General features: G+C 53.0%; 1 protein-coding gene across 2 annotated transcripts; it reads left to right on the top strand.

Moving 5' to 3' along the window:
* Positions 1-368: 368 nt before the first annotated feature.
* TGIF2 (TGFB induced factor homeobox 2) lies at positions 369-6,278 on the top strand. 2 transcript variants are annotated; one of them, XM_053992926.1, is made up of 3 exons: positions 369-446; positions 1,254-1,489; positions 4,630-6,278. In XM_053992926.1, the coding sequence occupies exons 1-3, from the start codon at positions 413-415 to the stop codon at positions 5,164-5,166; spliced, it is 807 nt and encodes a 268-aa protein (XP_053848901.1). In that variant the 5' UTR covers positions 369-412; the 3' UTR covers positions 5,167-6,278. The 2 variants fall into 2 exon arrangements, with proteins under 2 accessions (XP_053848901.1, XP_053848902.1); XM_053992927.1 differs by lacking the exon at positions 369-446 and adding an exon at positions 983-1,160.
* Positions 6,279-16,197: the final 9,919 nt, after the last annotated feature.

Raw genomic sequence — 16,197 nt, 5'->3', positions numbered from 1 at the left:
TGGGCCCCTGTGCGGGTGCAGCTCCGCGGCGGGGGGGGTGGTTCTGCGGGGCCGGGCGAGTGCGGGGGCTCCGGGGCTCCCTCTGTCCCTGCCCCCTCCCGCCAGGGGTCGTGTCCGGCAGCGAAGCCGAGCCCGGGGGTGCGCCAGCGCCAGGTACCGGCCGGGACTCCGCGGGGCGGGGGGGGCCTTGGCAGGGCGGGGGGGCCCCGGTGCCCGGTGACAGCCGGGGGCGGGCGGGCCGGGGCCGGGGGCGGGGGGCCCGGCGAGTTCCTGCCTCCTCGGGAACAAAGGGAACTCTGTCTCGGCATCTGTCACCGCCGCCCACCCAAAACTTTCCGCCGCGCCCGGCTGCCCGTCCGCCGCCGCGGGACGGCCCCGCACCGGCCCCGGCACCGAGACCCCGGCGCGGTCCATGCGAGCGCCCAGGCGGCGGCGGCGGCCCGGGGGTGAGCGCAAAGATGGATCCCGGGGGGCGCGGGGGGAGCGGGGCGGCCCCGCGCCTTTGTGCGGGACGGAGCGGGACGGGCCGCGCCAGCGCTTCCCGAAGTTTGCGGGAGCTGCGGCCGGGGGTCCCCCCGCCCCCGCTGCAGCTCGGAGTTCCGGCGGAGTTTGCCCGGCCCGGGACAACTCGGGGCAGGCGGCAGAGTGCGGGGGCCGCTCTCCGGTTCCTCTCCCCCCCCCGCCGCCCGGGGGGGCCGCGGCCGCCGCTGCCCCGCTTTGTGTCGGCGGCCCCGGCCCCTCGCTGCCTGTTGCGGCCGGAGGGGCGGCGGGGCCCGGCCCGCAGCGCCCCGCTCCGCCGAGCCCCCGGCCGGCAGCGCCGAGCCGAGCCCCGGCCCGTGACAGCCGCCCCCGCCTCCATCCCCGCCGCACAATGACCCCACGTGGTTCCTCTCCCACTCTCCAGCTCCGGCCTCTTTCTCCTGCTGAGATTGTTTTTGTTTTTAACTTCCCCTCCTCCACCCCACCCCATGCTTGATTTTTTTTCCCCCGTTGCGGTGCCCTCCGAACCCCGAGTGCCCCCGAGCCTCGTGCGTGCGCTGAGATCCTCCGCACGCCCGGGGCTCTGTTTGGTGCCCCTGTTGTCCCGCCGGTGCCGGTCGTTTGACCTCCCCCCGGGGATCTTTGCCTCGGGATTCCCCCCCCAGGCGGGCCCAGAGGGGGTGAGACCCCCGTTGGAGGCGGGGGGAGGTCGGTGGGAGGCCCCTTCCCCGACCGGACACCGCCTGAAGCTTCCTTTGGTTCCCACTCTCCAGGCTTCAGCCAGGGGGGTCCCGCGGGCAGCTCCACCATGTCGGACAGTGACCCGGGGGACGAGGACGGCGCCACATCCCCTGACCCCTCGCAGTGCAAGAGGAAGAGAAGGGGCAACCTCCCCAAGGAGTCGGTGAAGATCCTGCGGGACTGGCTGTACGAGCACCGCTTCAACGCCTACCCCTCGGAGCAGGAGAAGCTCAGCCTCTCGGGGCAGACCAGCCTCTCCGTGCTGCAGGTAGGAGCCAGCCCCCGCCCGCTGGGGACACCGCTGCCATGCGGTGTGGAACAGGAGAACCCCACCCAAGATCCCAAAGGTCTGGGCAGGCCGGGATCATTCACCACTGAAGGGCGGTGAGGAGGCGAGGGAAGGGATGCTGGGGAAGGAAAGGCACTTGTGTGAAGGGAGGGTCTTTTCTGGGGAGACATCTGAGCCCCGGGGACCAGCTCTGCTGGAGCTGGAAGGTGAAGGGACTGGAGTGGGGACAGGCTGAATACTCTGTTGTCAATAAAAGCTGCACAGGTGGGAGGGTTTTGCAGGATGCCGCTTTATCCTGTTCCCCTGGACACTACCAGCAGGATGACCCTGCACACAGAGCTGGGCAGAGGACAACCCTGGGGCTGGGCAGGGCCAGGAGTTGGACTTGATGATCTTTGTGGATCCCTTCCAGCTCAGGATATTCTGTGATTTTAACCAGAAGGGAGGCTGGGCTGCACTTGGAATCCCCTGGGCTGTTAAGTGCTGGCTGGCTCACCTGGTCCCAGTTACACCAGCTGCATTAAGGGGAGCCCTGTCCAGGAGGCTCCCTGTCCTGATCCCAGCTGTGGGTTGATGTTCTCCATGTGGCACCGTGGTGGGTGCTCAGGCAGGAGCCTTGGGCAGCAGTGGGGGTGAGCAACGCTTGTCCTTCCTACTCTGGTGTGGTCCCTGCCTGTGTTTAGGGTGTCTGGGAGGGCCTGCCCAGCTGCTGACCCTGTGCTCCATGCTCAGGCCTGGTGCCCTGGGCCCTGTCCCCCTCTCCCAGCCTGACAGGATGTGAGCTGCACTCTGGCCTCTGGGTCTGGGGCGCAGTGGGGTGCAGGGCAGCAGACAAGGGCCAGTGGGTTTGCTCCTGTCCTGGAGCTTCCTCTGTACCTCTGGCTCCTCTCCCCATGGCTCAGCACAGTCCTGGCCAACTGTCCCAGCCCAGACACCGAGTGTGAGCAGGGGCTGTCTGCTTCCCCTCTTCCTGGCCAGCAAGGCAAACCCACTCTTTAATTTTAATGTGCTTCTGTGAGTGCTGGCTGTGCCACAGAACCATGTCCAGCAGCTGCTCCAGGGCAGCTTGGGGCCCCTGGGTGGGCTTGAGGCTGAGAGTTGGGGGAGCAGCGACAGGCCTGGGGCTGTGGGAACTGGGCTGGTCCTGGTCCAGGCTGGCATGACAGTGCCTGGCACACAGGAGTTGCCCTAGGGCTCGGGTGGGACTGGCAGGTGCCTGGCTGTCAGTGCTCTGAGCCCCGTGGGACTGGGGAGGGGGTTGGCACATGGGTGGGCTCGTGTTGAGGTGTGGCCTTGCTGTGTGCCAGCTGTTGTTTGCCCCAGGTGGCCCCACAGCCAGTGTGTGCCCCCTGTACCCACTGCACATGGGGTCCCAGCCTGATGGCATTGCCCAGTGCCAGCTGAGGGCTGGGACCAAGGTTTCTGCCAGCCTGAGGGGATGCAGCAGGAATCCCTGGGGATGCTCCCTCTGCCTGCTGGGGAGGAGGAGTGGGACACCCCATGGTATGGCTGTGGGGTTCAGTCTGTGATGCTGATCTGACCCCTCTAAAAAGCCTTTGGAATGCAGGGCTCTGCCACAGCCTCTAGCCACCCCCCCCCCCCCAGTCGTTCCTTTGTGCATCCCCTGCCTGCTCCAGTGGCCTGGGGAGCTGGAGCTGTGCACTGCAGCCATGGATCAGGGAGAGCAGGAAGCCCTGGGCCTCCCTTGCAGGAATTCTAGCCCTAGGAAAGTGGCACCTGCTCCCACTGAGGCTCCCTGGACAGCAGTAGTTTTCCAAGCCTGCGCCCTGCTGTGGGATGGATGGGCTTTTCCTCCCTGTGGAGGAGATGCTGCTCTCACAGTGCTGGGGACAGACACTGCCCAAAGGGATAGAATGGGGTGTACTGGTGGGAGGGAAAGGGATGGACTAAACCCCAATAAACTGCTTCAGAGCCAGAGCATGTCCAGCTCTGTGACAGTGCCTGCTGTGAGAGTGGCTGTGTGTCCCCATCTCCATGCCTCGTTCTCCAATGGGAACTGAATGCTGGAAGGAGCATGGTGATGGGGATAGGCAGGATTTTGGGAGGTTTTCAGCACTGAGGAGTTGGGCTTTTTGCTGGGAGTCCATCTCTGGTTGGGAATCACAGTGGTGGATGGCCAGGATCATGTCAGGGGGACCACAGCATCACAGGATCATGTCATGCTAAGGCTGGCAAGGGAGGGGTTTGGAACAGAAAAGGGAGTAAAACTGGTGTGTTCAAGGGTTTTAATGTCAAATATTGTTGTAAAGAAAAAAATGACAACTGAGATCCTGCTGTGACTGAAGTTGTGGCAAGTTTTCTCTCCTTGGGGAAAATATTTTCCATAGCTGTTGATTTAGGAAAGATCAGACTTTTTTTTTTCACCCTTGATTTATTATCTTCTAATTGTTTTCTAGGAAGAAGGCAGTTATTTAAATGCAGCATTTTATATAAAGATGCTGAAACAATCCATGGCCAAGGCTCAATAATGGCAAAGGGCTGCCAGATGTGCAGCCTCTGTGCTGTGCAGTTGTTTTGGAGAGCCTTTAGCGTGAGTTGTGACCCTGCTCGTGAGCAGAGGCACAGGAAGGTGTCTCTGCTGCCCCATTCCCAGCCCTGTTAGGGGCTGAGGGGCTGCAGCTCCATTGCCTGATGGTTTCTAAGGTTTTCCATCTGTGCTGCTCTCCTGTCATCTGTCTGCTCTGGCAGCTCCTATTTGGGTTGGCAGCAGTGTGGAAACAGGGCTGAGCTCCAGGATGGGTCACCTGGAGAAGGAAAATCTGTCCCCAGGCTGGGGACCTGCAGTGTGGGCTCCAAGCTGGCTCTGTGCAATGCCTGGGCTCTGGCTGGGGAATGGCAGGAGCTGTGCTGTACCTGCCTGCAGCTGGGCCAGGGCGCAGGGAGGAAGGGGCTGCCCAGGCAGACGGTGCCAGGCAGGAAGCAGCCGGCGTTGGGGTTTCCGTGGCTGCCAGCGCTAGTTGTGCCTCTCTGGAGCCGCATGGGAAGGAGGTGCAGGGCTGAAGGGGGACCTGTGGTAGTCCGGGTGTGTGGGAGCTGCTGTTGGGTCTGGGGGAGCTGCAGCCCCTGGCTGACCCCGCCGTGCCCCTCTCTCTTTGCAGATCTGTAACTGGTTCATCAACGCCCGGCGGCGGCTGCTCCCTGACATGCTGCGCAAGGATGGCAAGGACCCCAACCAGTTCACCATCTCCCGCCGCGGGGGCAAAGCCGGCGATGCGGCCGTGCCGCGGGGCACTGCCGCCGGCCCCGGGGTGCTCGTAGTGCCACCCGCAGGCGCCTCTAAGGTGCTGTCGATGTCGGTGTGCCCACAGGTACTGTGCCACCCGACGCAAGCGCTGGCTGTGGTGAGCGCCCACAGCCCCGAGTGGGAGAAACCCCCCGGGCCCGAGGCCGTGCCCAGGGCGGGCCCCGGCGGCAGCACCCTGACCCTGCTGGCGCGGGCCGAGGCGGGCAGCCCCACACCTGGACTCTTCAACACACCACCCCCGACACCCCCCGAGCTCTTCGGGGACGACTTCAGCAGCTTCCAGCTGCTGGTGGAGGTGGCCCTGCAGAAGGCGGCCGAGCTGGAGCGGCAGCGGCAGGGGGGGCAGCTGCCCCTGGCTCCTCACGCCGAGCCCCCTGGAGCCTCCAAATAACCCCGGGCCGGGTCTCGCAGGGTGCCCTTCTCCGGGGGGCCCGACCCTCCCGGCCTCTGCCTCACCCCCACAGCCCGTCCCAGGAGTGGCTCCTGCCCCCGGTGGCTCTGGTGTCTCTCGGCAGCCAAGGTGGCAGAGGAAGGCCGGTCCCACCCTGCCATCCTCCCATGGGAGATGCCCTGGCTGCCGCAGACGTTGCCCCGGTCTGTGCCCAGACCTCAGCGCTGGCAGTGCCCTGTCCCTGCCACGCGGCCAGAGCAGGCACTGGAGCTCTCCTGGAAAACCTGCTGATCATCTCCTCTCCTGCAAACAAGGGTCCAGCCAGCACCCTTTCTTCAGGGGGACAGAGAGAACTTGTTTTTTTAAATGCCAGTGTAAAGACTGTGGATGAAGAGCTTTGTCTCCCAAATCTCTGATCCATTCCCCTTGCCAACCTCCCCCCCATCTCCCCTTTTGTTTTTGGGGTGCCTTTCTGTTTCCTGGTACTGGCCCGGAGGCCTGCCTTGTCCACGGAAGGGCAAAAGACAGATGAACTGGAAACATGGAGTCTGTGGCATTTTATCATGGAAAAAATAGGACCCTCCTCTTCCTTTTTAGGTTGTTGTGGATGCTGCCAGTAGAAATCTCTATGGTGCTGTTTAGCAAGTTTTTTGTTGAAACATTTTCCCTTTAATTGTGATTTATTACATGATTATTACTTTTTTTTAAAAAAAAATTAATCTGTAAGCATTTCCACACCTTCCCCGTGCTCCCCTTGAGTTTGTGCTGAATGTGTGCACGCTGTGCCCGGAGTAGTGAGCGCATGGCCAAGCCCGGGCAGAGCTGAGACTGTGAATTTTGTACCCGACTTCATTTCCTTTTTTTATTTTATTTTTTTTCCATAAAACCTTTGCAAAGAGGCGTGGTGGGGGCACGGCCATGTGCGTCCTGCAAATGCAGCGCGGGGTTCCTGGCAAGCTGCGCTAGGCGGGCAGAGGATGGAGATGTCGCTCTCTGTCCCCTCCCCTCGCAGCGTGGCTGTGCGGTGCTGGGGACCTCTAGTGACAAACTGGCGTGTGTTGGGATGGCCGGGCCTGGCGGGGTTCGGGGCTCCGGGGCAGTTTTGGGCTCTGGGGCGGTTTTTAGGCTCTGGGGCAGCTCCTGGCTGGGTGTCGCTGGCTGTCCCTGGGCGCCGTGCCGGGCAGGCGCCCCTGTGGGATGTGGGTTAGTGACTGCCCTGGCCCGAGGAGCGCTAATCGCCTCGGTAATTAGCCAGATTAGGTGATGACTGGAGGGGGTAAAGCCGCAGGACTGGGAGTTCTGCGGGGTGGGGGGAGAGCACCGGAGGGGACGGGGCTGGAAGGGAAGAGCATTGATTTCGGGGACTGGTGTGTTCCCACCCCCCATTTCTTCAGAGGGAAGGCGCCGGGGAGAGGCTGCTGTGGGAAGGTTTCTCAATAGCGTCACCTGGACAGGTGCCCTGTGCAGTGCCGGGGAGCACTGGGGTGGGTGCGTGCCCATCGTGTGCCTTTCACCCCCACCTCCATTTCTATGTCCAGCCTTCGTTTGCCCTTTGTCTCCTTTTCAGGGAAAGCCCTCAGTTTTGGGACTCTCACCTTGTCACCCCCCTGCAGCTCTGTCCCTTGCCCGGCGGGAGGGAGAGGCTGCTTGGCCTCCTGCTGTCTTGCCCCAGTCAAACCCAAGTGGTTTCCTTCCCCCGAGCTGTGCCTGTGCCAGGGGCTGGTGCTGCTGCCCTGGGATGGACCAGAGAGTTGGGAGGGCAGGAGTTATTGGAATTAAATTTATGGAGAAATAACAAACTACTGTAAATATCTTTTTGTTTGTTTTTCTATTGTCAAATTTTTTTTTTTTTTTTTTTTTTTTTTTTTTTTTTTTTTTTTTTTTTTAGTTTTGGTTGTTATTTTTAAATATGAGCTGTGTGTCAGAGTGAGCTGTGTCATTTGTGGGTGCCTCACTTGGTTTTCCACCCCCAGGAGAAACCCCTGGGCCACCCTGGAACAGCACCTGGGTGTCCCCCACTCTCCATGAGCTGCTGGGGCTTTGTGCTCGGGGTGAGAGATGTGGGATGGTGCACATTCCCATGGGGAGTGGGGGCTGGAGCCAGGCCAGGGTCTGCCAGCCCAGCTTGGAGGTCTGCACTGTGACAGGGGGTCAGCTGGCGACAGCACAGCTCTGCTGCCCCTCCTGTGGCCCCAGGCAGCACCTCACAGCTCCTGAGCTGCACACGGGGGTCCGTGCCTCCAGCAGGGCCTGGGGACCCCAGGCAGCTCCAGCAGAGACCAGCAGCTCCCGGGGGCTCAGGACACGGTGCCAAGGGACAGCATGGGGCACGGGGGGGAGGCACCGCTCTGACCTCCCCCCACACCCACCTCCATTGCCTCCCGGGGCATCAGCTGGGGCTGCTGGTGCTGGGAGGGATCCTCTAGAGGGACCCCAGCCCTGCGGCACCCCAGGCCCAGGGCTCTGACCTGGGCACACAGAACAGCCTCATTAACGTGACACTCTCGTATTTCCCGGAGTAGTTTGGGTTGGAAAGACTGTAAAGACCATTTAGGCACAGCCCCTGCCATGGGAAGGGACACCTTCCACTACCCCAGGGTGCTCCAAGCCATGTCCAGCCTGGCCTTGGACACTTCCAGGGGTGGGGCAGGCACAGCTTCTTTGGGCACTCTGTGCCAGGGTCTCACCACCCTCACAGCCAGGAATTTCTTCCCAATATCCCATGTATCCTTGATCTCTGATAATGTGAAGCCGTTCCCATCCCTTGTCCCACGTCCCCCTCCAGCTCTCCTGGAGCCCCTTTAGGCACTGGAAGGGGCTCTGAGGTCTCTCCGGAGTGTTCCCTTCTCCAGGTTGAGCACTCCGAGCTCTCCCAGCCTTTCCTACCTTCTCCAATTACTCCGTCACCGCCAACCCTGTCCACGAATGGGTGAGGCTGCGGGACCCTCCCAGGCAGCTGTTCCCCCTGGCTGGGGCGGGCCGTGCCCTGAGCAGCGTGGGCGGCGGGGAGCGGTGTGCGCGCCGGGGGTCCCCGGCCCCGCGGCTGTGCCGGAGGCAGCGCGACCCCCACGGCATGGACAGAGCCGGGAGCCGTCCTGGGATGGCCCCAGGCGCTGTCCCGCTCCGGCCGGGGCCCGGGCCGAGCCAGGCAGAGCGAGCCCGGCCGGCGCCGCGGGGCATTCCCGGGGATTCCCGGGGAATGGGCCTTGCGCGGCCGGGGCCGGGAAAGCCGCAGGAAGAGCCGGGAGCGGCTGCTAGCGCCGGAGGGCGCGGGGCTGCAGCGCCCGGCCGAGACGGGGACACGGACCGGGACCTGGAACCCGGACAGGGACACGGGACATGGACACAGGACAGTGACACGGGGCGTGGGCACAGAACAGGGCACACCCCAGACACGGACACCGACCGGGACCTGGAGCCCGGACACGGACATGGGATATGGACATGGGACAGGGGACACGGACACGGGACACCGGCCAGCACGGCACACTCGGACCCTGCCTGCCCGAGGAGGACATGGAGCAACAAGGGGCCACGCCCACCATCCAGCAAGCCCTGCCCTCTCCCAGCAGCCTCACGGGCATTCGCCGCAGCAGCACGTATTGTGCTGTGATTGGTTGACAGGGCCCGGAAGTACTGTGACACACGGGCTCACCCTTTGTATCCACTGGGGGCGGCCATTTTGTTTCACCCGCCATCTTGTGGCAGGGCGCAGCCATTTTGCTAAACGTCATGCCGCGGTGTGATTGGCAGGCAGCCATCTCGTGACACCACCATTCCCACGTGATCTCAGGCAGCCCCGTGATTGGCTGCTTGCATTCTTCGGGCTCAGAATAAACAGGTGGCTAGAAAGCGTGAGCATGAAATTATTTACAAAAGGGGTGTTAAATATCTGTAACAAATATTTCTAAAATATTTATATTTATAAAACATTTCTAAAATATTTCTATTTATAAAATGCGTGTCTAAATAGGTACAACACATTTTTGTACATGTGTTACATGTATTTACATGTATACGCATATAGAAGTATGTAACTCTACCTCTGCATTTGTATGTGTATCTTAATATATGTAGGGGAATTTAAAATATTGTATTAATTATAAAAAACTGTATTAAAACAGCATTAAAATTAATTTTTACGACTTCATAAATTCACGTACATATATATATATATGTGCACATATATATATATATACAAATCCATATTATATAAGAACATATATATTATGAGCAAGCCCAGCCCATTGCAGCAAGGATAGTTTGACCACTCTGTGAGCAGCAGCTGGGAGGAGTAAATGATAAAGTAAATAAATTAACACTTGGTGCTCCCCGTTTCCTTGGTGTTCCCCCTTTCTCTGCCAGCGATCCCTAAAGCTGCATCCGCCCTGAAATCCGACAGTGCAACCCAACAAAGTCTCCACCCCCACGGAATCTTTAGGTTTGGGAAGGGCCTCCCAGATGAGTCCCAGCTACTGCCAAACCCCAACATGCCCATGCACCCCCAGGTGCCACCTGCACAGACCTTTCCTGTCCGGATCTGTGATATTTAAATGCTCCCGATATTGTAGAACATCTCTGTCTTTCAGCCCCGCTGCCAAAGAAGGCATCGTAATTCGTCTGTGCTGGTTTTCAAGGTTGTTTATTTCTTCTTATCTAAAATATTTTTTCTCTGACCTGCAGCAGGTCTGTCTTGCAGGACAGCGTGCGGGGCTCTGCCCCTCAGTGGGATGTTACAAACATTATATACTAGAAACTATGTGTGCTATATTTACAATAATGTGCCAATATCTATCACCCATGTTGAACAGTGTGTCCCCAGCCTAAACCAACAGAAAAATGCCAACACCACAGTGAAACATGGAGGGCATGAAGAAGAAGAAAAAGGACAAGGCATGCCCAATTTTCCTCCATCTTGCCTCCTTTGAACCCCTTATCTAGAATCTTAAAATTCTAGTTTTGCACCTCTGCCACACTAATTACTACTTATATCAAACACTCAGAGCTTGTAATTCATCCTGTAAGATTGAAAACTCTTCTCCATGGACAGAGATCAGGGACAGTGTCTCTCGGGGCTCTGCACAGGGGGGTTTCTGACCCCCTGCCAGGGTCCCAGACCTTCCAGGGCAGCCAGAGAGAGATGCCCTGGATTCCCACATCTCCCCCTCCTTTTTGAACCAAGAACACTTCTTTGACAACTCTGTCCATGGTCTGCTGCATGTGCTTAAGCAAGCACAGCTCAAGCATCAGAAGAATTACAATACCCTATAAATATATATAACTGTTTTAAAAATTTCCTTCTACAACTGTGAAAGGTAAAACAAATTGAACACAGCATCCATCTAAGATTTAGTTTTCCTTCAGGTGTGTTTTCTCTCATGATACCTCTTCAAAATTATCACTCTTGTGTCCATGTATCCGCAATAGATGTTCAATTGCTGCTTTGTTCTCATTTCACAGTTATCTAACAAATCATTCAATGCAAAAGAAATGGCATGGGCATCTTTACCCCGCCCACAACTTCTTTTGATCCAACTGTGCCAAGGCTCTTTTTAATGCCACCTGCTGTGAAAACAGAACCATTCCAGTTTTCTGAGCCTTTTTTCCATGTGTTAACATTATCATTGTCACAATCTGGATCACTTCATTCATTAGATTTTTTTTCCTTCTTGCTCTTTTACCAAAGTCATGCTGCATGTTAACAAAAGATCTCCCAATGCTGCATGGACTGTCCCTGACATTCGTAGGGATAGCAAATCAAACTGTGTTCTTACAAATGAAAAAGATCTCCTGTGGCAATTATTTTGAAACCTGGTTGGATGGTTTGTTCGACATCTTAGTGTAGATACACCAAGATGATGCTTCTTTACAAATTCTGTGGTTTGGAGTGACTTCTATGATTTTATCTTTGTTTTGTGCCACTCTGAAAAGCCGAATTGTTATATAAAAATTTATTTTTGCCGCAACTTTCCAGTTCTCAAGGCTCATAAGGAGCTGCAGAAAGAAATCTCATCCAAACACCACCTCTGTTCTCCAAATTGAGAATGCACTTGCAAAATTGTTGGAGGGGTGTCTTTTGGAATCAGCCATTTGTTCACTGACAAATTCAAACATGTTGAAAAGGCCTTTTCTGGCTTTGAGTGTTTCAGACTGATGGTGTCAAGCCTAATGTGCTGCTCAGAGTTTCCCAAACATTTCCCTTGGTTGAAACATGAACAAAACCACCCCATTGCCCAAGGCAATCAGTGAGAAGATGATGCACAAGTATAACACTTGATCAAACTGCAGGCATCATTCCCCATGGGAATCTGGAATGCAACATCAACATCTCCCTTTCCTGAAATGGAAAGATGACAACTCAAGTCCCAAAAGAAACCCAAGTCCCAGAGTCCTCTTTTTGCATGTAGAACAAAGAGATGTCCGCTGTCTTGACACGTGCTCATGTCTGTGTGCTGACTTCTCTGATTCTGGAGTCAGGACCTGCTCTCCTCTGAACTCGACAAGATCTCATGCATCCTGCTGACACCCACTTTCAATCCCTGTGAAAACACGAACACAATCTTTGCCCAAAGTTATTAATTTGAATGTTTTTTTCAGTTTGATCTGTCCAGTGTCTGGGACTCTCCTCACGTTTCACTCGATGATCGGTGAAGTGGGCTTTACAAAAGAATTATTTCAAAAGATTAAAATACACAAAATCTCCAGCCTCATTCCAGCCTTATTTCAGGCACTTCATCTTTTTTTTCCTTCTTTTTTGAAACAGGAAGTTTGAAAAATATAAAACATAATATAAAATAAGACAGAAGACCTCAATGATAAAATGCATAAAACTTATCAAAACCGACAACAATTCAAGAAGGTTCAAAAGAAAGAGATTCTAAATAACATATGTAAAATTGAACAAAGCACAATCATTAGAAACATTGTGTCAGCACTTCAGAGGCTGCAAACAGCTGAAACATTTGTTTCCAGTGAAAATCCTTGGCATCCTTTCCCAGGCAAGGCTGACAAGTTTCACTTCAAAGCTGCATCAGCTGTTACATCTGTAGGATCGAATCGGTAGGTCAAAATGACCTGCATATTATTCATTTTTGTACAGAAACCTCTGGATTTTGCTGGCAAACTCATCTGTCCAAGTTAAAATCAGGGCCTGGCCAGGACCCAAACTTCAAACTGGAGTTTAAACACCTGAAGTTCAAGATGACAAATCGATCAGATGACACAAGGATTCATTTTTCTTGAAACTTCTTTGAGGGAAAAAGGATGTCAGCTGGAAGAAATCATAAGATCAACAGTTGACAAAAGGCTGTCAAAATGTTTCAGGCATCTCCGAGATCTTCTGAAAAACATTTGAAAATGAGAAAAACAGAAATGCAATAATTTCACTCACAGGAGATATAAAAACAAACCAGAAGGTCCACCTAGAAAAATGCACAATACAGGTAAAAACCAAAATGAGACTTCAAAATGGCATGCAACCTGGATAAGATTGCATAAAGGACAATAAAACATACGAAAATTTTCTATGAAAAAACAAAGCACAAGGCTTAACCTAATAATATGATAAAATTTCTTAACAATAACATTTATAAAACACTTAAATAGTTAAAAAATAAAAGAAAGGATTTGAAAACAAAACCACCTTTTGTATCATTATACAAAGAAATAACAGACTATAAAAACTGACTATTAAACAATGAAATCAATCTCAGAAAATCCAAAACAAATTCCTTTAAAACTCTTATATATTGATAAACTTATAGTGAAACATGAAAGACTGAAACAAAACCAAGGATCCAACAAACTGTCTTCTCCTTAAATCAATGTTCATCAATGTTTCATGACTTCCTTTTCAGTCAAAATCCTCCCATCCTTAAAGAAAAACAACTAAACTTTGTTAGCTAAATAAACTTGAACTTTGAAAAACTTAAAATAATTTTTTAATCAAACAGTACTTAAACACAATATAAAAAAAACTTGGTAAAAAATTCCTGAATTATATTAACTTTACAAAATCCATATGTATCAAATTAATAATATATAAATTCATTATCAATTAAACCTTTATAAAGCTTAACTTCTTCAGGGCCAAACCTAAAATAAAACTTGAAGTGATATACTCTAATTAAAAAATACTTAACTTAAACTCAAACCAAACTATATAAAAATCAATTCCATCATTAATAAAATGTTAAAATACAACCTAACTTAAACCTTAATATAATTAATCACTAAAAATTCATGCTATTTAATTTTCTATTTCAATTTTCATTATGATAAGATGTCCTTTTCTCACATTGTGTGTCCCACACAATGATGACCTCTCAGACAACAAAGGAACAAGTGATTGTGATTCTTTCTTCTGGTCCTCTTCCACAATCTTCATGTGTCTTCTGTAAAGTTGTTTAGCTGAAACAGTAGTTGAAGTGATGTGAGAAATCTTCCATCCCAAACTTGGAGGATCCTTTCAAGTTGCTCTCCCCAGATGTTTGCCTGAATTGATGCAGTGTGTTAAGGTGTATCATTTTTGCTGCAGGCCCTCACCATTTCTTCCAATGAGGGTTGACCAGGCAGTGTGTTGATGATTTGTCTGCATTTTTTGTTGGCATTTGCAAATGCAAGACCCCGAATCAAGTGTGGTTTTGCTGTTTCTTCATTCACTTGCCTGTTCACTGCCTGTGTGAGATGCTCAAGGAATGAAGTTAAAGGTTCTGAAGGTCCTTGCCTGATCCCTGTGTAGATGTTTTCAGGTGTTCCTCATTATGGGGTTAGTAAAATTGCATTGCATGCTGCATTCTTGATGTCAATCAACACATCCTGTGGTAGCTCTTTAATCTGTTGTCCTGTATTATCATTTGGTCCCAGGGGTTCACCTGCCATCTGTGCTATGGAGATGGCTGCATTTGGTCCTCCCTAATATCTGTTTCTGCACTCCTCAAGAGCCCTCCTCCACCTCGCTTCCCATATAAAAATCTGTGATTCAATGAAAATCACTGAAACGAGGTATTTGAGATCATGCGGTGTTAGATCATATATTTAAAATATACCCTTTAATAACTGTTTAAAATATTTAGAATCCAATCCATGTTCTCGCAGTGCTGTTTTTAAGTCTCTCACAACCTCATAGTCCAGTGTTGTGATGCATTAAATAGTAATTTAGTTGTTGTTTTGCACTGGGTGATTGGGAATTTGCACTGAGTAGTTTTTCTATTGCACTATGTCACATTGGTCTATTCCACACACCTTTCCCCTCCCACCCCCGCCAAGCCTCAGGTGTGATGGGCTCTCCCTCACCTGCTCTCCCCTCCCCTTCTCCTCACCTGTGTCCCATTGGATGGGGCCCCTCGGCTCTGCCCCACCCATTTTTCCCTGGGCTCAAAACCCCCAGGGAGAACACACTCGCGCTCTCTCTCTCTCTTGGACACCATCAAACACCTCGGCCTCTGTTACCCCCTGAGGTGTTGCCTGGATCTGAAGTGGCTCCTGACAATAAACAGGATTTAGTCCCAAGGAGAAGAGCGCCTTTCGTCTTTTACCTGTGTCCATGTAGGATTCCCACCCCGTGATCAGAGAGGACAGAAAGTCCAGTCTTTCCCATCTCGTGTTTGCATTCTGATGGAACTGCTGATGGCTGAGCCTGGCCTGCTCGACTATATTTGGCCAGCCTCCCAGCTGTACAGGGGCTGCCAAGGCATCTGCTCTGTGGTTCCCCTTGGCAATAAAAGCCTGGGAGATCCATGTGTGATCTCACATGTACCACATAAAAGAGATGCTCATGGTTAGAAACCAGGTGTACCAATTTTGAGAGCAACCCGAAGATGACCTGATTCGGCCCCTCCTTTACGACTGCATGTTCAGCTCTAGACACTGCTCCTGGTACATATGCCGAATCTGTTACCAGATTAAATGGTTGTTCAAACCTCTCAAAAGCTCTCACTACAGCATCCAACTCAGCCATCTGTGGGGAACCTTCTACTACCTTAATATCAGATTCCCACACCTGAGTCTCTGGGTCTTTCCAAGTCACCACCGACTTGTGGGACTTCCCTGACATGTCTGTGAATACTGTTAGTGCTCTGAAGGTTTTTTTGCTCTGCAATTCTTTAGGCAACAATTTGAATTCGGCATTGAACAAATAATGGCCAGGATGTCCGATCTTAATTTGGCCTGAGAAGCTGTCTAGAGCAAACTGCAAATTCTCATTCTGCCTTAACAGGTGTTCAAAAGCCTCCTTGGTCATCTTCCCCATGGATGTTTTGATGGGAAGATGGATACATGTGAAGTCACAGCCAACTAGTACTTGCAGACGAGCCCTGGCCCGCATTATGAACTGCACCATCAGCTCCTCTGTCCTGGTGATACTCTTGGACTGCCTGTGGTCAAGGAACACCCACTCTATTATTAAGAGGGGGGTCCCATTGACCCTTGTCCTACTGAAATATCACACTGTACAAATGGGGTAACTCACCCAAGACAATGAATCAGAAAGGCAGCCCTGGTTGGCAACGATGGGCCTGCTTGCTCGCGATGGTGTTCTGGATCTTCTTGAGTGCTGCTCTGGCCTCTCGGGTCAGGACTCTCGGGGAACCTAAACCCTCATCCCCCTCTCTTTCTGCTAACAATTCAAAGAGGGCGGATAGTTCCCCCATGGTAAGTCCCAGCCATGGCCTGATCCAATTTAATGACCCACACAGGCGCTGCAGATCATTCAGCGTCTTGGCGTTATCGTTTATCTGTATCTGTTGGGGCCTGATTGTCTGCTTGTTAATTTCTAGGCCCAGATACTTCCAGGGTGGCAGCAACTGTACCTTCTCTTTCTGTCGCTCAAATCCGGCCACCGATAAGGCCCTAAAAGTGTCCTCCAGTGCTACTTGCAAGATCTCGCTGTCAGGGGCACAAATCAGCACATCATCCATGTAATGATAGAAAATACAGGATGTCCACTTGGCATGCATTGGGGACAGAACCCTGGCGACATACCACTGGCATATAGTGGGGGAACTTTAAGCCCCTGAGGTAGTACCGTCCACT

Source organism: Vidua macroura, chromosome 17, assembly GCF_024509145.1.
Source record: "Vidua macroura isolate BioBank_ID:100142 chromosome 17, ASM2450914v1, whole genome shotgun sequence".
NCBI classification, from domain to species: Eukaryota; Metazoa; Chordata; class Aves; order Passeriformes; family Viduidae; genus Vidua; species Vidua macroura.
This window is presented reverse-complemented; position numbering and strand designations above follow the sequence as displayed.